This window comes from Choristoneura fumiferana, chromosome 22 (genome assembly GCF_025370935.1).
Source record: "Choristoneura fumiferana chromosome 22, NRCan_CFum_1, whole genome shotgun sequence".
NCBI classification, from domain to species: Eukaryota; Metazoa; Arthropoda; class Insecta; order Lepidoptera; family Tortricidae; genus Choristoneura; species Choristoneura fumiferana.
Window position 1 is genome coordinate 11,511,511 of NC_133493.1, and position 22,481 is coordinate 11,533,991.

At 37.3% G+C, this 22,481-nt stretch overlaps 1 protein-coding gene across 1 annotated transcript in view; it reads right to left on the reverse strand.

Annotated features, from left to right (window-relative positions):
* LOC141440425 (multiple PDZ domain protein-like) overlaps positions 1-22,481 on the reverse strand; it is a gene marked incomplete in the record, with an annotated part of 268,707 nt that overhangs the window by 179,121 nt on the left and 67,105 nt on the right. The window contains 9 exon segments of the mRNA XM_074104949.1: positions 5,986-6,077; positions 11,541-11,715; positions 12,901-13,043; positions 14,077-14,209; positions 15,150-15,290; positions 15,685-15,855; positions 18,147-18,359; positions 19,136-19,259; positions 20,248-20,342. Of these exon segments, the coding sequence (XP_073961050.1) occupies positions 5,986-6,077; positions 11,541-11,715; positions 12,901-13,043; positions 14,077-14,209; positions 15,150-15,290; positions 15,685-15,855; positions 18,147-18,359; positions 19,136-19,259; positions 20,248-20,342 (1,287 nt within the window).

A 22,481-nucleotide genomic window follows, 5' to 3' on the forward strand; every position in this document is an offset into this window, starting at 1 on the left:
GACAGCAAAATAGAATAAGTGAAAACTGTGCTAAACAATTAAGAGCGGTTATACCTGCTGAGCTGGCAACGTTACATTTTTGTTAGTTTTTCTCTATTATTCCATAAAAATTGAATGAAAATTAAAAATGTGGTCTAATAGAACACTTCTTAATATATAAGTTAATGTGTCTACTCCAATAATTATTCGTGGTAGGCTTTTATATTCTTTAAAAACCAACAAATGTTTATTAACAGTTTTTAAAGAAAATAAAAGTCTATCACGAATAATTATTGGAGTAGACACATTTACTTATATATTAAGAAGTGTTTTATCAAACCACATTTTTAATTTTCATTCAATTTTTAAGGAATAATCGAGAAAAACTAACAAAAATGCAACGTTGCCAGCTCAGCAGGTATAAACGCTCTTAATCATTTCAACTATGATTCAGACCGTATTATTCACCAACATGACAGACGTACTATTTCGAACGGCATAACGATCGTTCCTTCATAGTTTACGTCTCGCAGAGTTACAAATAGACTCCAAAACAATGGCATTGTTAAGTAAAAATAGCAATCTAATTCCAGATCAAAGAAAAAATGGGAAAACGAGTCGTGTTGGTGTAAACAATACATTGAATAACAACCTTCTTTACCCTGATTCATTGGTGAATGAAGAACTAAATATAAATGAATGGGCACTTTTCATGTATTTTTTGTTTTTAGCAAAACGTTTGCCGAGGGAAACCTTAGATTTGTAAAAACAATGAAGCCACCGTCGTAGGCTCGCCGTGTTGGGCGTACTTTTCCAACTAATACTTAGTTACTAAATCAATGAGCTACATCTTTTACTCCATCTTCCCTTACCATCAGGTGAAACAGAGGTAAGTTTTTAATTTAAAAATACACTTATACTATGTGAACGTACAAAATTCCAGCGACTAACTCAACTCAATCGTTCTCTTTCTATGTCTTGGAGACATTCTCTTTTTTTGGATTGCATCAATAAACTTTAAATACGGGTGACTTTAAAAGTGTTATGTGGCATAAAATTAGATTAAATTGGAGCGCATAAAGTCTAACTCTGCGGTACTGCTAACCTACTGCAATATTATACATAACATAGGTAAATACAATACCACAATATTGTTCTTCGAATAACCGATAATTATGTGGTTTAAGACAATTTAAAAACAATGAGTAGCAAAAAACGACGGTGACTTGGTCACATAGACAAAATATTTTCGAAAGAACTTTGGATGTACAGTCGAGTTCATAAACTTATCAGCAAAAATTTTATCAAAAATATCTGAACACGCTTCTACGCCGTTAACAATAAAGTCGTGTTCAGATATCGGAGGATACATTCGGAGATGAAAAATCGATCTAGCTTGATCTTTCTAGCCCGAGCGGAGCTCGGTTGCCCAGGTACTGATAATGATCAGGTAGACAAGCGTACAGACGGAGGTGACGCCTTAGTAAAAGGTTTCTTTGGTGACACCAAATACTAAATTAGTACACTATTTTTTAGTTTAACTCTATTGTGTATTTTGTGTAATAATGTCACGAATAAATGTTTTTTCTTTCTTTCTAAATCACCGACACATGCTGACCGCTACGTACGACAAACTTACAACTATGATATGTTTAATCATTTCCTGTAAGGAATTCCCATAATGATTAACCTAATTAGGCCCAAGATGAATTTAAGCAAAACAAATAAGGAATGTAGACATTAGACTAGATATAATTGAAGATAGTTTTGTTTAAACCAATAATTAACTTGTTTGAGCCCGAGATTAATTCAATCAAATTATAAAAAAGGTAATCTGTAAAAAAAAACGGACATGTTAATTATCCATTATTGAAGGTTATTATAATGTTTTACGCATTGAAAAGTTTTGACTATAGGAATAGAAGAATTGGGAAGAGTTACAAGGAAGGATTGTTTAAAGATTTTCATGTACAGTTAACCGATTTCATTACTGGGCCACCATAGAACCTCATCATAGGAAATAATTTCATCTGATTAAAATTATGTTTATACAATACAATTTATCGAAGGGATAAAATTAATATCGCGGTAATAAAGTGCAATGGTGACCTAGGAAACAAATTGGTTGACTGTACAAATATTATTCCTTGATTCTAAGGTATTTTAAAAATATTTTTTTTGTGATCGTTCAGTCGACATCGAACCCATCAGAGCTTAGTATTTTATTAATACCTAGCTATCATGAGATCAACTTCTGTTTTATAACAAGCTTCTCTAATGACGTCATCACATTTCATAAGCCTTCAAACTACTATTATAACCATTATAATATATCTCTCTCTTTCAATACCTCAAAAGCTGCAACAAAATCTATCACATCTCAATTGACATCAACTACACACTTCTACAAATCCTTATCTAGTTTGGAAATCAACTTAGCGTCTAGTTTCTAGAACATTACCAGAATAACTTATTTCTTGCTCAATTTTTATCTTTGGTTTTATGCTTTTTGATATTTTTTTAATTTTTGGGGCGTTACGCTCTTACGCCATTTTACCAATTTATAGCTCTAGAGATTGGAAATTCAATATTTTGATGTCTTTACGCATTCATTTCTCTTTATATTCGCTGAAAGCAACTTATTAGGAATTATTAATTACGTTCAGTACTACGTTGGACATTGCTCATGACAGACACCCTAAAAGCAATATTCCTTTGTATTATATTATTTATATTGATTTTCATAAAAACACCTGATTTTCCAAACTCTACTTTGAAGTATTTCCTATCGAACTATAAGATTCCCGACTCAACGTAGAACATTTTCACAGTAAGCGTCAAAGTAATTTACCTTGTCGGTCACTGTGATTTCATCGCGACTTTTTCTATGAAAAGGTTCCACAGTTTAAGTTGGTAGATACCATAAATTGACGAGATCAAATGGCAAAGATCTGACTACATCATTACTTACCTAAACTCATTATATCTCATTAGTACTATCACTCAAGTCTGCTCAAATAAGTCTACTTTTATAATCCGCTTCATCAACTTCCTTATTAATTATAAATATTGTATAAATAGACATCAATTCTTATCTCAGTTTACTAATTTATATGAACGTTACTTTTATTTCACCATAACATTTAAGTATTTATTGATAGAAGTGATTACTTTATCATTAAAATTAATAAAAGTTTCGTCTATGAGTATTCAAACAGTAGAAATATCTTTGGCTTCTAAACTATCTAAAAAAAAATATTGCTTTATAAATATTTCTTCATCATCAACAATTTTGAGATTATCTCTCGAAATTTCATTCGGTTATCTCTTATAATCAGATAGTAAACAATCTATATTATTACCCTGGAACAATATTTCCATTTAGCAATTCCACCATATCACACTTCCTATAATTGAGATAGGCTGCAGTTTAAAAATTACAAAACTTAGGGTTTGATTGAAGCCTTCCGTAATCCCATTTATTTAGGGTCAGTTCGGCATACGCATTATGCAATGTCATTTAATTATTATTTCATAAGACAATATTCGTAGGCAATCTAAAAACAATATAGCGAGTTGGCGTCGCTTGACGGAGCTGGAAGCTAACAATCAGATTAAGTTGTAACAATCTGAGGCCATATTATTGCCTAACGCACTGAGGTTTGCGATCGCATTCACCATCTCTTTTTACCCTCATCCTACACCGTGTGACAGAAAGAAGTGATGAAAATGATGGTGATTCCAAGTGCGTCAAACAATAAGGCCTCTGGAAACTGCCACATAGGATAATTCTAAATAAAAGAAGAGTTAAAAAAACAATAATGAGTAAACAAGTAGTGATGATGAGAGAAAAAAGGAAAACAGTAACAGTGGTTCTTGTATTAACCTAAAACTCGTTCCTTTTCCCCACTTTTTTTCTAAAGGAAAAAAGTGTGAATGATTATCCAAGTTTATACTCATCACCTACAATTCCTTCGGTTAATATTTGTCCAAAATTGACTCTAGTTGTTATAATATTATTATGAATATAAAAGAACGAAGAATCTTTGGCATTAAGCTCGTTAGTATTCTAAACAAAACTAAATACTTATAGAGATATGTTGAGTAGATTCGTAACAAAATCAAGTTTAATATCGTAAACTCGTATCTACATATTTGAATCAAGTTGGATTAGCAGTCAGCATTACTGTTTTAAACTGCTGATCAACAATCTGGCTCAAGTCTTCATCTTTCATAGCTTTTATTTCATCACAAAAATTATTTATATTTTTGTTCAAATCTTCGTTTCATCACAATTCCCATTTTCTGGTATCTCCACGGTCACTGTATATTTGAGTTTGTCCTCCTGTCATTTCATTGATATTTCCGCTTTTATTTTGGGGGGTACCCTGAATGGGGGCAGGGGGGGCGGCTCGATCTGCTGCGCTTGCAGTTGCAATTCCATGATGTCGCGGTGCAACGACATGATCAAGCGCAGGATTTTCGTGAAGTATTCCAATTTCTGTAACATTGAGAAGTTCTTGGTCAATTGGATCAAAGATGAATTTATGCGATACAGTACTACAGACAGCTAAATACTGATGTTGCTGTTGATGATCATCATCATCATCTGAGTCTATATACGTCCCACTGCTGGACACAGGCCTCCTCTCAGAATGAGAAAGCTTGATGTTGATGGTAATGAATGATAATCAAAACATTATAATATTTTGAATGTTAAATGTTATCACGTTAAAGGCATGCATATAATATTGTACACTAAAGGGAATTCATTTTATTTATCAATTTAATTAATTAAAAAGTTCAAACGAAAAACAATTTAATGTTAGAGCGGTAAATTTCCCTTTACTGTACATATTAGTATATATTTTTTAATATTTAAATCGCATGCTTTGTTATTTTATAGGTAAATAAATACAGCTCTAAGCATTAATAAAGAAAAGCTTAGGAATTTTAAACAACTTACTTTCAAAATTTCCCATCAGTGTACAATATCACAAACACCTAACGTCTCTTAAAATAAACATTTCGCGGACATTTAGTTTTTTTTATATATATTATTTTCCATATACCTATTTCATCAGCACTTGTTTAACCCTACTGATAGTGGTGAAACCGTGTGCTGCCGTTTCGCACATTTTTTTCCCCTGTGTTTCATTTGGCAAATGTTCCATTTCCCAAGTAACAAATTTCTCCGAAACCAAAACTTTTCTCAGAATATTTTCTTATGGTTTTAAAGAGCACAGTAGGTTAGATTAAGCTTGTTTTATAAAAGTTCTGAAAATAATATGGTTTCGGAGAAATTTTATACTTGGAAAATGATACATTTGCGAAAAATAAAACCGGTGAAATAGGCCCCAAGTGTTATAATTGAAACAACGCATAAAGACCTCTTAAAATCATTTTTAGTTTACTTTTGAGCAAAAGATTTTTTACTTTAGGTACGTAAAAAGTACAAACTTCCCTTATTTATTTATTTAGTTTTTTTATACATATCCCTTAGGTTTGACCTAGTTTCATCTTTAGCTTTACTTTAAATTTTCATAAAAAAGTCAAAATTACGAGTACTAGCAATAATTAAAACCTGTCAAATCATAACTTTATTTTAATGAAGTGCGTGTTAATTTTTAAATAACTAATAACATACATGCACTCGTGTCTTCATGAAAAAAAATTTTTTTTTTAAATTCACACCGAAACTGAATAATGAGATGTTTTTGATTCTCAGCCCGAGGTGTAATCTTTCATTTTTTTAATGTGTTCTAGTTTCTCTACAATTTAGCAATAGGTACATTTCTACCCTTTTAACCGTAAAAACAATTCAAAATGATAGTTCCAAGGGTCGCTAAGGACGGCATTATGCTGTTTTGATCATTTTGTGACCATGATATGTATTTTTATCTGTTATTTTTTTTATAATATCACGAATATTTTTAACTCTTTTTCTTTTCTTTAAAAACTGAGAAGCAAGATTTCCGAGTTTAATAATGAATACAAAGTACATACCTGGCTACTCTGAATGCTGTGACCATTGGCCTTCTGTCCGCCCACCACCGTGCTACAAGGCAGAGGTTTCGCCACTCCAATCGTGACGATACCTGCGACAAAGAGAGATAGCACAATGAAACTTGAGATTGTGAGCTGAAGGCCCACCGAGCCTGTTAACTTTTCAAGCCTAAATAAACATGATTTTTACTTGTTACATCAAAATATGCTATTAGGTAAAAACATGACTCATTCATAAGTCAAAACATCATTATTCAATTTAGGCTATAACAAACACTTATGAATGTCAAAAAAAATCTACCACCGGTTCGGAAAAACCTCCGTTGAGAAGAATCCGGCAAGAAACTCAACGAGGCATATATTTTTTTAAACAGATTTACAATATTATTAAATGATATTTACACAACTTTATTTTTAACACAGTATAGGTTCTCATTAGGTAAAATTATGGCCTATTAGGTAAAAATCATGTTTCTTAACCAGAATAATGTAATTGTTCAATTGTAAATACCGTCTGTGTATTAATTGTGAAAATCATGTTTGTTTACTACCTTACCAACTTAATAAAGTTTAAAAACCACACATTATCATTTTAAAGTTTAATATCTCATAAACTGCGGAACCGTCTCTTTTAATCAAGAGTGAGTAAAAAAATATTGATTAGATAATAAATGTCTAGAAATAATTGAGTTGATTAAAATTCGCCATTAACACATCTCTAAAATCGCCCTGTACATACAAGTCAAGTGCAAAAATATGTATTTATTCCAACCACTCCAAAATACGTCACCTCAGTTTTATTACGTCGAATAAGAAGCTGCTGTACATATTTTTGAAGCGTTTGATACTTTCAAATTTATACAATCGCCTACAGGTACAATAAAATTAATATCACAGCACGGGCCATGCGACATCAATTCGCCTACACTTCGTTTTTTTTAGCATTAGAAAAAGAGTAAACAATATTGACGAGTACTTTTATTGAAAAACGTTTTAAAAAAATCAGTAACTACTACTTATGATACCAAAATAATGCAAAATATGATCACAATGCTAATTGTTACATAATTTGCTGTGACTTATTTTTCAAAAGTGTTTTTCAATAAAATGACACGTCAAGATGGCTTACATTTTTTCTAATGTAAAAAAAGAACAAGTATAGTCCCGAAGTAAGCAAAACTTGTGTTATAGGCACTATTAGGCAATGGACAAACATATTTATCCATTGCCTAGTGCCCATAACACAAGCGTAAATAGATATTTACTTAAATACATATTCAACACCCAAGACTTCAGAACAACCATTCGTAAACGTTCGTCTATACTGTACCTAGTTTAATCTAGTATTACTACTTATTCTGTGTTAAAAGGCACCTTTTTTTCTTCGTTTTTTGCTTTTGCGAAAAAAATCTCGCCATTGATCGAACTGCATCTTATAGCGTGTCATTGGTAACTTAAAAATTATAAATTATTTTTGAATTCTAAATCTCTAAGCTTATTAGTTAACAATTCACTTCACCAATAACGAAAACCAGTTTTTGAAAAACATTGTTTTTGATCAAACTATCACACATTGCAAAAAAAAACACTTAAACGAAATAATAATTAAAGTTTTGTTAAAATTCCTCGCGTAATTAAATAACTATATTTTTAACAAGTGAACAACGTCAATAAACTTCATCATACGAATGAGGATAAACGCAAACTGACATAAAGTTATTGGCGACGTTGAAATGATACCTAATAGTCCGCTTTTCCTTGTTGTACGGTCAAATGCAAAAATATGAATCTATTGGAACCATTCAAGAATGGGAGCCCCTTATTTCGCATAACATTAATTGTCCTAATATGAATTCGTGTAACAGATTTGGCATAGCATAATTGCGTATAACAGCAAACTTGCTTGATAGTGTTTAGTTTTGTAACTAAGGGACCCCATACATCCCTGTATTATTATTATTATTATTTTGTATTTTCTTTTATTTAATTGTATACTGTAGTTTTTAAGTATTTTATTTGTAATTATTTTATGTTGAAAAAATGACGTGTAAAAGTGCCCATTGCGGCCTATTTACTGAATAAATGATTTTGATTTTTGATTTTTTGCATAATTATAAAAAACATTTGGCATAACAATGAATCTGCATAATTCAAATATGCATAACATTATTAACTATAACTTTAACTGTTATAAAATGACTTCGCATAATTTTATCAAGCGCGTGAATTAGCTTGGTCAGGGCTATACCGAGTAAATAAAACAATCACTTATTAGTCACTTTATATATTGTTTGACAGATAAAAATTACAATTTCATTAAAATAATCTTTTTATACTGTTTAATACTTGTACAAATTAATGTTACTCGTATGCTGCTTCAATTTATGGCAACTTACCGTTATGCCAATCCACATTATGCGCATTTGCATTATGCGTATTCAGTTATGCGAACTAATAATTATACGGAATAACGTTATGCCGATTTAAATTTTAGGACAATTAATTTAAATATTTATTTAGTTTATGGAGGATAGATATTTATTTAGGTTTTACTTTTAAAGTTTGTATTTTAATTATTATTTCTTTCTAAAAAACACGACTTGCCAAACAAAACTCTGAGCAAAGCTCGATCGTTCAAGTACTTACCTACGCATTTATTTGCTATAAGCAGGGAGCGTAACTTTGGTGCGTGTGACGTCATTATGACGTGAAGTCACATATAGGATGTTTTTAAAACAAAATTACAACACTGCATTGATGCTAATGACTCTTTAATTTAGAGGTGATGCCAATTTAAAATACCATGTGAATAAAATATTTTACTGGGTAAGTAATCTAATTGTAACCAAAAATATTCGTTTTTATTTACATAAATATATTTCACGTGTATACTTACCCTCAGGGCAATTTAACTCTCGAATCTCCAGCCAGCTACAAATTGGCGTTGTAAGGGGATAATCTGTTACTGATCATAATCCTCATAACCGCACATGGAGCAAAATATTGTTGAAGGTCAAACCCTTTCTTCATTAAATCAATTTTTATTGATGGCAATGATTTTAAAAATAGTTCTTTGCGTAAAACTCAAATCTCAAAACCATCCATGAAAATTTACTGCGTTCTATCTGACATTGATGATATCAGTAAACTAAAGATGTCTGTATTAAAACAGTCTGTATTTAGCTTCACGTCATACGCTGTCATCGGCACCAAAGTTACGCTCCCTGGCCATAACAGTTAAATATGGTACAATATAAATAAATAAAATAAATAAATATAATGGGAAAATTGACACCAATCGACCTAGACACAAACACAAACGAAACAAGGCTTGTAGGTACTATGGATGCTAAGCTACATATTTATATGCATAAATACATTTTTATTCAATTACTTATTATTATTCGTTTTGTCTCCAAATTAGTTTTAAATATTTTTGATTATAAATATGTATGGCTGTCCTTATGTATGGCTGTGAGGCCTGGACACTAACACAAAAAGAGGAATGTCAACTCCTTGTAGCGGAAAGGAAGGTCTTGCGTAAGATCCTGGGACCCGTCAAGAGAGACGACGGCACGTGGAGGATCCGTAAAAACAGAGAGATCCAGGAGCTGGTGGCTGAACCCAACATCATCGGCGTAACAAAATCACACAAACTTTGCTGGTTCGGCCACCTACTACGAATGGGAAAGGATCGGGCTGCCAAAAGAGCGTACGTGGGACGACCCGCTGGTCGCCGCCCGGTTGGGCGACCCAGGTACCGCTGGGAGGACAGTGTCCAGGCGGATCTGCGACGTCTCCAAGTCGACGACTGGCAAGAGGCTGCGCACGATCGGGACAGATGGCATGCTCTCGTTTCGTAGGCCAAGACCCTCTTTGGGTCCCTGAGCTAAATTAGTTAGTTATAAATATGTATGTTAGTCTGTAAGGTATTTATTGTATGGGTGGGCCAAGTTGCCCGAAATAAATGAATTTATTATTATTGTTATTATATATATTTGAAGACTCACATATATTAAATGTTTGTTGAATGTTGATTTATAAAAAAACACTTTCCTCTCTTCTCGATCACATGTACTTGAATGATAGTATATCTCTCAAACAACCTAGACATGATAACTTTGGTTTATTTGATTAACAGTTGCAAACAAATATTAGAAGTGACTTTACATTACTGATAAAACGAATTATTGTTTATATTATCTATCACATTAATATATCACTGTTACTGTGACAAAGAGCTCAAAGATTGTTTATTTGTATGTAAGACGCTGACTATGGTTGTGTTCTAAGATGGTATAGACAGGCATGCAATGAACTAATTGCAGTGATGTTAATTATCATTTTACTAATGTTACCCGCGGCTTCGCACGCAATAGTTATTTGTGTCACAAGGGAGCAAAATGGTGTATTTACGGCGAGGGCGTACATTGAATCCAGAATGTAGCGAAGAATTCTACAATAGGATCCTGAGCGAAGCGAGGGATTCTAAAGTAGAATCCTGAGCGTAATGAGGGATTCAAGTGTTAACGCCCAAGATGAAAATAATTTTGCTCCCGAGTGGCTCATACAACTTTTCACACCGAGCATTAAGAAACTTGAAGAAAAAAAAACTAAATTTAATTAAAAAACAACCAGCATAGCAAATGGCGTGGCTTTACAATTATCAACTTATAAAATGGCATTTGCAATAAAACACTTTGAAAAGCCTTGAGCAGAAAAGTTGCACTTTGCTCCCTCTCGACCGGGAGGAAAAGTTACTTTTCTGAAGGAGAGGTGTGAAAAAAACATTTCACACCGAGCATTAAGAAACTTGAAAAAAAAATTGTAAATATTATTAAAGAAAAACCAGCATAGAAAATGGTGTGGCTTTACAATTATCAACTTCAAAAAATGTCATTTACAATAAAACACTTATAAAAGCCTACAACAGAAAAGTTGCACTTTGCTCCCTCTCGTCAGGGAGGAATAGTTACTTTTCTGAAGGAGAGCTGTGAAAAAAACATTATAGATCCAGAAGTTTTTTCGGGATTTTACTAATATTCGTGGCAATTCCCAAAAAATACATAGCGTCGTTGATACTGCAATACCGCGTAACCAGCATTTTCCATGAGGTTACAATTTTCACAGTCAGATCAGTACAATGTTAGTACTCTTCTGACAGTGAAATTTATACCTAAATGGAAAAAGATTCAATTCAATGGTGCGTGTGAAGTTCCCAATCCGCACTGGGCCCGCGTGGGAACTCTGGCCCAAGCCCTCTTGTTCTGAGAGGAGGCCTGTGCCCAGCAGTGGGACATATATAGGCTGGGATGTTGTTGGAAAAAAGATAGTTACGCGGTATTGCGACAATAGTGGTCTTCATTGACGTTATATAAAAAAAACAGTTCCAAATTTACATCCAAGACCCGAGAGCAAACATTTTATTATTCATACAAATATCTGCCCCGGCCGGGTATCGAACCCGGGACCTCAGGCTTCGTAGTCAGGAGCTAACCACTTGGCCATCCGGTCGTCAAAGTGTTCTAGGCATTCGTTTTACCAAGTGAGCTTACCTCGTGGAGCGCTCTTGATAGCAGCGACGGCGGCTGCGAGCGGCGCACGCGCCACGTCCTGCGAGTTGACGGACACGAGCCGGTCGCCGGGCGCCAGCCGGCCGTCCGCCGCCGCCGCGCCGCCCGCCACCACGGACCGCACCACGATCACGGAACTGCCTGGCTCTGATGGATCCTGGAAGACGAGCTTTGTTTAAGAATAACCTAACCAACAACAAGTTGGACAACCCCCGACTTTGTCACTTCAAAGTTCAATATCTCAAAAACGGCTGAACCGATGTTGATAAAACATGTCTAAGAACCATCGCTAGAAAACCTGGTTTCAATTTAAAAAACCGCATTCAAATCGGTTCACCCGTTTAAGAGCTACGGTGCCACAGACAGACAGACACATACCCAGACATTCAGACACAAAGATACACATTGCGGTCAAATTTGCGTGGGGGGTTAAAAAATAGTTTAAAAAGCTAAAAAATCTGCTTTAATTGTGCCTTACTCAGTCAGTCCTCAGTCAAAATATACCCTGATACTATTTTACCAATAAAAGCCATGGTGGTTAAGTGGTTTGACCTATCAAGCAGAGGATCGTGGGTTCAAACCTCGGCTCGTGCTGAATAGTCAAAATTAATGTGCGAGATTTGAAATTTACGAGCTTTACGGTGTAGGAAAACATCGCAAATAAACCTGCACAAACCTGCGAAGCAATTCAATGGTGTGTGTGAAGTTCCCAATCCACACTGGGCCCGCGTAGCTCGAAGAATACGCAAGTTAAAGTGGCAACGGGTTAGCCACATCGCTGGAAGAACCGATAACCGTTGGGGGAGAAAAGTCCTCGACTGGCGACCATGAACCAGAAGATGAATCGCCGGCAGGCCCCCCACTAGGTGGGCTAATTGATGACCATCGTGAGAATTGCGAGCAACCGGTGATTGCAGATGGCAACTTGTCGTTCATTGTGGCGCTCCAAGGGGGTGGTCTTTTTCAACAGTGGACGTCTTCAGACTGATGATATAGTTACCTACCCATCATTCATATCTAAGCATCTGTTACAGACGAATTTTAGTTGCCAGAACACAATTCTTTCGTGGCTGACTAGACCGATTTGAGAGCGACATGTTCGTCCATAGACCTGACAAGAGAAGTTTGCGGAGATTGGTACAGAACCACATTGGTGTCGTTTTTGTCTGTTCTTTGTTCTTTTCAGCAAGTTTCTTGAACCACGCCCTATACTACAAAGTGCAAAATTCGAACTTCGTATCTTGCCGTCCCGTTGACGCTAATATCATTTAATACGAGAGTGAGAAGGACGGTACGATACGAACTTCGATTTTCGAATTTTGTAGTAGCCCCGCAGGCTTACCAAGTAATCCAGTATGGAGAAGCCAAGCCCCCTTTCCTCTTTGTTCAGCTGTATGTATTCGACTCGGTCGCTCCACATCGCCAGGCCGCTCAGGGGTTCCAGCGACCGGGACCGGTTGCGGTCCAGCTCATCTGTGCAGAACTCTGGAATGATATAAGAACAAAATTGATTAGGTTTCTTCAATACAAAAGGAACACTTAGGCTGCGTTTTCACCAGAGATGTACGAGGATATGTTGCGAGAATTGTACGAGGATGTTTTTTGTGAAATAGGGCTCTGGAATAACACATAGGCTACTTTTAGTCCCGATATAGGGATCATCATCATCATCATGTCAGCCGAAAGACATCCACTGCTCGACATAGGCCTCCCCCAAGGCTCTCCACTCAGACCGGTCTTGTGCTTTCCGCATCCACTGCGATCCCGCGATCTTAACCAAGTCGTCGCTCCATCTTGTTGGAGGCCTACCGACAGCTCGTCTCCCGGTCCGCGGACGCCATTCGAGAACTTTCTGACCCCATCGGCCATCAGTCCTGCGAGCAATGTGCCCCGCCCACTGCCACTTTAGTTTCGCAATTCTTCGGGCTATGTCGGTAACCTTAGTTCTACTGCGGATATCATCATTTCTAATTCTATCCCGCATAGAAACCCCGAGCATAGCCCTCTCCATAGCCCTCTGACTGACTTTGAGTTTTGAGATATAGGGATACAATCTCGAAATTTCAACCGCTGGGTTGAGAGTCATGAAATTTTGCACAGTTGTTGTACGTGCAACGTCAATGAAGACCACGACATAAATTTTGGTAATTCTCATGGGAATTTAGTAAAACCCCAGAATTTTAATTTAAACTACCGGATCGAATGGTTTACGCGTACTAAGCCGCGTATTGTCTACTAAAAAATATTTCCCCATTTTTTACATATAACTGACCCGCGATTGACCCCTATCTGATTAAAAGTGCAGATGAGACAAAAGATGTTTCTCACTGGTTCAGTAACAGCCTATTCACTAGCCTTGAACAGTCATAGTTTTTAAAGTCGATAACAAATTTACATCCTATTCCTCGACAGCTGGTCTCAGGCTGCTTTGGATCGGAAGGAATGGTGGACATGGGGGGAGGCCTTTGCCCAACAGAGGGACATCAATCCAAGCTAGATAATAATAACAAATCCTCACCATCGTGGTCATGTCCCGTGGACATAACAGTGGTGGTACTGCATAGTGAAGCCACAGAACTCTCGGACTTAGCCTTGATCAGCCTCTGGGGGGGAACCAGTAGATCTTGGAGACTGCCGCCGAGGACTTTGCTCTGAAATGAGGAGTTTAAATATTGAATTAAAAGTAGGTTAAAATGTTGAACAGGCCCAGTGACATGGAAATCTAATGGGTGTATATTAATTCGCATAACGTAACGCAATTGAAATTAGCATAACGTTATTTCGCATATAATTTTTATTCATTCGTACAACATTAATTTCCTTAAATGAATACTCATAGTGTTATACGATAATAAGCATAACGTTACTTTTCGTAAGTATAGTTAGATCTGAAAAGTGATTTATTATTATCGGACTGTTAAAAAAAAACCAACAACTTAACCTAACCGAGTCGGTTTTGTCATGACCCATCTAATTCGCTCAATGAGGGCTATCGCGTATGAATTCGCCACCAGAGGCGCTAGTGTAGCGTGAGGTCTCCGAAATGTCAAATCTCATAGTTTTTGGGTGAGCTACGCGGGTTTATTTATAATTAGAATAATTTTGTAAATATTTGAAATATCTGAAATTAATTATGGCAAATATGCGTTCCGAGGCAATGAATGTCTGTGTTTTGAGACAGTTTTGTCTTTCGGAAAGCTTTGTCCTCCCTTTTTTCCGAACAAAACGGGGACTATGCAACACTGTGGCATGCTCGATATTTTTATGGTACGGTTTTAAGGTTTATTAAATATGATTTTAATCTAAACTTTGTTTTCACGCCCGTAATAGCAGACTTTGAAAGCCATACTTAAAAACCTCACGCAACAGTGCGCCATCTAGTGAGACAAAAAACGATAGCCCTCATTGTACCGAATCAAATAAATAAACTACCATAATAGAGCGGGAGCTGGGGGGAGTTGAGTATGCAAACCTTGAACTTGAGTATGCAAAACTAAAACTGTTCACAGAATGTGGTCCATTCTGTGAGCAGTTTTGAACTAAGAAAATCTTGCAAATTATGAATCTGCATGTATAAAACTAAATAGTTACCCTAGCAAAGCTGCTTTCGCTCTTCGCCCGGCTATCGTCGTCTCGCTTCCGCACGCACACTAGCACGACGGGAGACGTCACGGCGCGCAGCCGCGTCACCACCTCCACGTGATGCGCTCCTAGTACTCGCCAATCATTTACCTAAAAAAAACAATGTTAATGATTAAAAAAAAATAATCAAGTAACCAAATTCTGGAAAGGTCCGCATTAAAAGGCATAATTAAAGATAAAAGAGGTAAAAAAAACACGAATTGGGGAAACCCTTCATGTATTGATTTATAGTTAAAGAACTTTATTTCACAAAGAAATTTTACGTTTCACTTATTGAGAACATGCTAAAACATACAGCCCATTTCTGTACCTAACTCTATACTTACTAAGTTACCAAAAGATTGACAATATCCAGAAAGTAAAATTACTAAACTAAAATCATTTACTAAAATTTACTTGGCTACTCCGCCACCACACAAGACAGCCACGTATGTATACATGTCGCACAAACATAGCCGTCTTGAATGAGTGCTCCAATTCCTACCTCAAGCAACTCATCACCAACTTTGTACAGCCCAAGTCTAGCTATTGGTCCATTGGGGGCAATAGCTCGTATGTAGTGTCTCGCTTGCACCTCCTTGCCCCCCACTACTCGCACCGTGCCTTCCAGTGATATACCGAGTCCGCTGTCCTTTTCTTTGATTATTGTCCCCACCTGAAATAGAATGAGAAAGCGATTTAAAAAAAAGTCAAAATAAAAAATCTACAGAGACGATGATGTTTTGTGTTTTTAAACGCGCGCGCATGACTTATTTTATTTTAGCAGCAATATTAAGTAGGTACCTACATTATAAAAGGACTTAGGTACTAAACAGAAAGCCAATCAGATGTCCACAGAAATACAACTGCTGACGATGGCATTTCCTGTCTCATTCTACCGCTATCCTACTCCGGTTGACAGAAAAGAATGGTGAATGCGACGGAGATTACAAAATATGTTTGACAATATCGCCAGAAGTGAACTGTTCAAAGAGTGACTAAGTTTGTTTGCAAGCAGTTAATATGATTCACTACGAAACACCGACCACATTCAAGTTACCGACCATTAATCTGGACGGCAGATCACATAATATTGATTTGCTATCACTTCCGGGCCGGAAGTGATAATATGATGGAGGTCAGACATAAGGTCTTGTCAGCTCAAGATTGCTAGTTAAATTTGTTTGTTATTAGATATATTTTCTACCACATTTGGGATTTCTCTACAGTAATGAATCAGAAATGAAGAAGGAGGGTCACCAACATAGTCAAGGGTATTAGCTCGTTGAAGTGGCAATGGGCAGCCATATAGGTAGGTATTAGGAGAACAAATGAGGATTGAAAAGATCTCTACTAGTGGAGACCGCGGATTGAAAAACGCAGCGTAAGAAGATGCTCCAACGAGATGGATGGTCCTTTTTTTTTATTTAACTGAATGGCAAACGAGCAAGTGGGTCTCCTAATGATAAGAGATCACCACCGCCCATAGACACCTGCAGCACCAGGGGGATTGCAGATGCGTTGCCAACCTAGAGGCCTAAGATGGGATACCTCAAGTGCCAGTAATTTCACCGGCTGTCTTACTCTCCACGCCAAAACACAACAGTGCAAGCACTGCTGTTTCACGGCAAGATTAGCGAGCAAGATGGTGGTAGCAATCCGGGCGGACCTTGCACAAGGTCCTACCACCTGCAAACCTGCATGACCCTGGATGACCTGGTTAAAGCCGCGGGTTCACGGTGGATGCAGACCGCTCCCAACCGAAGCAACTGGTGGTCTACGGGGAGGCCTATGTCCAACAGTGGACGTCCTACGGCTGATATGATGATAATGATGATGATGATATTACAGGAATATGGTGTGGATATACCTGCAATGAATTTCTGACAATTTCGTCTCCAATGCGTTCATTTTATGAAATTCGACGATCTAAACTTCAAACTCGTGTTGACTGTAGATTGTAATTCGCAGATTTGATAAGAAACTATCGAGATCAGATAGAAGATTATCTAGTTTATTAGCAGCATTGTAGTACAAATACGAGGTCTATGAAACAGTTTTGATTGAGTTTCTATCGATAACCATTAACCATCATCATCATAAACTTATTTGAGTTGATTCAGCACATATAAACCCCACTCGTATAGGCAAGTGGCGTGAAACTTGGTGCAAATCAGTATAAAATTTTAATGTTAGCTCTGAGCGAACTTCTTTTTTTTTATTTGAATGGATGGCAAACGAGCAAGTGGGTCTCCTGGTGGTAAAAGAACACCACCGCCCATAGACACCTGCAACACCAGGGGCATTGCAGATGCGTTGCCAACCTAAAGGACTAAGATGGGATACCTCAAGTGCCAGTAATTTCATCGGCTGTCTTACTCTCCACACCGAAACACAACAGTGCAAGCACTGCTGCTTCACGGCAGGATTAGCGAGCAAGATGGTGGTAGCATCCGGGCGGACCATGCACAAGGTCTTACCACCCGCAAAATCAATGCAACTTTGAATGGAAAACAAGTCTAAAAACTATAAAGGGAAAACAAGGAAGTAGATTATGTCAAGACACTAGTAGACATTGAAGAATACGAATGGAGTATATGAGATGCAAAATGGCAGAAAGAGTGTTAAGATTAAAACAGGTAAATGGGGATAGAAGAGGGCGAATGAAAAATTATATAGTGAATTATTAAAACGACATAGGGGGTATTTGCTTATCACATGTATTATTATGCTGAGTGGGGACCTATTTAGCGGCATGTATGTCTTGTATTTGTTCTATGTCTGTTTTTATGGCGTTAAACAAATGGATTTTCTTTCTTTCTTTCCTTTCTTTCTTTTTTAATTTATTACTATGAAAAATTCTCCGAGTAAATGTTAATGGACCGTATGTACTTTTACCTCGAAGTCCGGCTCGGCTTATCACTCGTCTCGTCATACGTAATATGTATTTAGACTCTTTCAACTTACAATAATGTCGTACTGGTACTGGTGTCCCGGCCAGTCGTGCTCGCCCAGCAGTATGTCCCGCCATTTGTCCTGGATGCGTCTCGCGTCCCGCTCGGCGAGCGCGTCGTCGCGTCCGATCACGATCTCGGCGTCGTCGGACGGGGATGTCGGCGACGGCGGGTGCGGACGGACCTCGGAGTCCGGCTCGGTTTCTATCACCGTTGACTCGTCATACTGTGAATAAGTTATAGTTTTTTAGATTTTTTCCTGTTTAGCTAAACCGAGTTTAGCTCGACATGTTTCGGGCTATTTCGTAGCCCTTCTTCACGGGAGCACGCGACTCGGTGGCTGCCGCAACACGCACACTACGCGCCACCGCTCTGCTCGCGCGACTGTCCGACGAAACTAACACCGGCGCACAACTAGCCCCATTTTGGCGTGAAGCCATTTTAGATTAGTCGTCATTTAAATTTTAACCGGGATTGCGGATGGTCGGTACCCCCAAGTTGGAAAACAGTTGAAATACTCGTCCTGCGTCATCGGTTGGTGTGATCGTGACTTTACGGAGCGATGTTGTTAGTGTTGTGTGTAAAATGCGGGTAGTTGTGCGCCGATGTTAGTTTCGTCGGGCAGTCGCGAAAGCAGAGCGGTGGCGCGTAGTGTGCGTGTTGCGGCAGCCGCCGAGTCGCGTGCTCCTGTGAAGAAGGGCTACGAAATAGCCCGAAACATGTCGAGCTAAACTCGGTTTAAGACGTGAGTTATCCGTTACAATATCATTTAATATGTAATAATCTTTTTACAGTCGTCTTAATTCATGAGCTACTATGGAACCTTTCAAAGGAAAAGTCATAACGATTTTCTTTGTTAATTAATGGGATGTCACTATGACGTTAACTGTGAAATGGCTCCATGATGACAATAAAATACCTACATGAAATTGGTTCTCAATTAATTATTAAAAATAAAATTTTTTATTTATAATCCCCGATATCCTGGAGGAAAATACTTACAACGCTAAAGCTATATTTGGCAAGGGAGGTGACGGAGGGGCTCGGGGGGGCGAGGGGGGAGCGCCGCCCGTCCTGCGCCGCCAACGCCTTCTGTAGCTTCTCAAACCCCGCTCCTCGAAGGTATCTGAAAGTGGCGACATCTGTTATTTATACTTGCAAAAGGGTAAAAACTGATCGATAGTCAACGCACAGCATAAAGGTGAGCGCTCGTTTCCAACGTCAAATCTGGTCACGTAACATTTAGCGATAAAGCTGAAAATGTTGAGCTTTGTCGCTGGAAAAAAAAAACCTCTTCAATTTTGGCAAAAACAGCGTTATTTTTTTCATTCACTCCGATTTACTTTATTTGTACCACTGCCACGACTGCTACTGAATGAGATTAAGAAATCACCTTCCAAGACCAAGGCAACTCCTGCAAGAAGCCACCTCGTCGCTGCTGCTCGACGCGGCGACTTGATGCTACTTTTTGAGTCGCGGGAAATTCAAAATCACCTTCAAAATGGGGTCAAGTGACCAGATTTATCGCTGCAAACGAGTGTCTACCGACCGCATTTATTGGGGGCACTAAACCACTGGAGCTAGAGACTTGACAGACATTCATACATAACTATTACCTACCACAACCGGGACTAATCAAATCACATTCGACGCTAACAAATTAGTAATAATTACCTCAATGTTTCGACCACATTGCAGTGGTCATGGTCACGAATAGACAGACATTATCATCATACATACAATGCATTAAGCAAACCGGATGAAGACGAAAGTATGAGCCGAACTCGCATGGAGAGAGCTCCAGTTCCGTACGATGAAATAATTTAATAATTGTTTTTTAATGTGCTTTTATTGGGCATATTTTAACCACAGATTTCTTGTAATCTACAAAAAAAGAACTATTTATTAAGCTATTCAAAATTAGGCCCATTACTTTAAAACAGATATGGAGATAAGGAGGTCGGGACGATTATGGTTATTTTTCGCGATGTCCTGAAATAACTTTTTATAAATATATTTATTGAAATCCCTACAAGCCCCTTTTAACCGACTTAAAAAAAGGAGGAGGTTCTATGTTTCAATGTTTGTATTTTTGATTGATGTCACCTCCGTACCTTAAAGCTTTCAGTCGAACTAGAGGGCCTTTGGAGTCGCGCAGCAGGGCCACAGCTCTGTGGTTGGAGACCCCATGAAGCGACACTCCGTCAACCTGTAACCGTGAATCTTTCGTGAGTACCTATTAAGTACATTACTTATTTCAACTTGTAAAAGGGCTAACTTAACGCGGCATAAAATGAGTGATACGGGTACCACAAGAGCGTAGCCTAGTAAGACTTTTTACACTAATTAATAAAAATAGTTTTTGTCATCTATTGAATCAGGTGTAGTAACAAAGTACGCAAAGTATGCAAAGTATTGCGGAGGTCTATATCAATGAAATAAAAGAATTTCATAGTGTAGGTGAGAGATGGGTTTGGGTGATTTGTGTGTGTTCTTACAGTGTGGAGATTGAGGAACTGCATGAACACGCATATCTCGCATAAGCTTAGCTATCATAAAGGTCGCGGGTGAGCAAAGAAGTTCTTTAAGTTCATAGTTTTTGTCCTTTTACATGTAATCATCATCCGATCCTTTTACATTTCTTATTTCCATTTTTTCATCCGATTGCCCGACGGAAAAAAATTGAAGAGAGAAATATTTCAAACTATAATATCTCAAAAATGGCTAAATTGATTCTTATGAAAAATAGCTAAGAACCACCACCAAGAACTTTGTTTTCACATTAAAAAAACCACATTGAAATCGGTTCATCCGTTTGAGAGCTACGATGTCACAAACAATCGAGATTGGTTTCAAACTGATAGAAAACCAGCGTTGCTTTTTTACCCGACTGCAAGGAGAGGTATTGATTTTTGGTGTCCTGTCATGTCTTCACGTAACTTAGTTTTATTGTTAGTTTTAGTGTTTTAGTCTTATCACTGTAAGGTGGTGAAATAAAAATAAATATCTCTCTTTCTCTTTCAAACTTACAACACTGTTTTTGCGTAGGGGGGTTAAAAATTAGACCTCGATATCATTAACATTTTGAAGCGATTTATAACGAGTGTCGCGCTGCGTGAGACAACGATAGATGGAGCTGGCAACACCCTTTTCGGGTGCAGTTAATGAAGACCGCGTATTTGTCGACTCGAAAACTGTAAAACATACATAATAAGTAGGTAGATCTCGGAATCTATATATATTAAAAAATCATAATGTCATTACAATGTATACCATAATGATCATTTGTCATAGCACTTTTTCCAATCATCAATACTACTTTAACGGTTCTCTATCGTTTGCCCGTTTTCCATATGCCATAATGTACCTACCGTTTTCCATAATTTTCATTTGCCATAAAGTAATTTATTTCCGACATAGTATAATATAAATTTAATATATTTTTTTGTAATTTTTTTCTCTGTGTATCTGTTTTCTGTATCGCTAACTATCTCTGGTGTACAATAAAGAGTCTTTGTATTGTTGTATTGTATTGTAATTTCTTCCGAGTTGGTATTAAACTAACCTAACCTACTGCATTCTATAAGATGACATGTAAAGATGGTGAATTTCTAATGTAAAGGCTGACCAGAATTATAAAAAAACCTCGCCATGTTGCGGAAAACCAATAGAACTAATTTCTTGCACTAGTAACGCTAAATTCAAATGTCATCTGTCTATTGCTATCAAACTTTAACGTTGTTTGCGCGTGGTATTTTAAAGTGTTATTTTGTGTTTTTGTGCGTTAAAATGCCGAAGATTATCCATAGCCTTGGAAGGAAACTACTTATAATTCACAATGTATAAAAGTATTTGTCATAGAAAAAGTCTGAGGGATTAGAAAATATTCCTTTAAATAACATCACCGACACAATATGTCTGGTAGGTATCGTATAGTAAGTGTAAAGAATGTTGCAATACGAATGTCCGAATGTTGGTCAGACGACCAGATGGCCTAGTGGTTAGAGAACCTGACTACGAAGCTTGAGGTCCCGGGTTCGATTCCCGTGTCGGGGCAGATATTTGTATGAAAAATACGAATGTTTGTTCTCGGGTTTTGGGTGTTTAATATGTATTTAAGTATGTATCTATATCTATATAATTATATTTATCCGTTGCTTAGTACCCATAACACAAGCTTTGCTTAGCTTACTTTGGGACTAGGTCAATTGGTGTGAATTGTCCCGTGATATTTATTTATTTAATATAAAACGCTACCTGATTTACCTACCGGCCAAAAAGCTTCTTTTCCTTCTAGTTAGAAAATGCAAAATCATGCTAATTTTCCCAGTCGAGTCTCGGTCGAGAA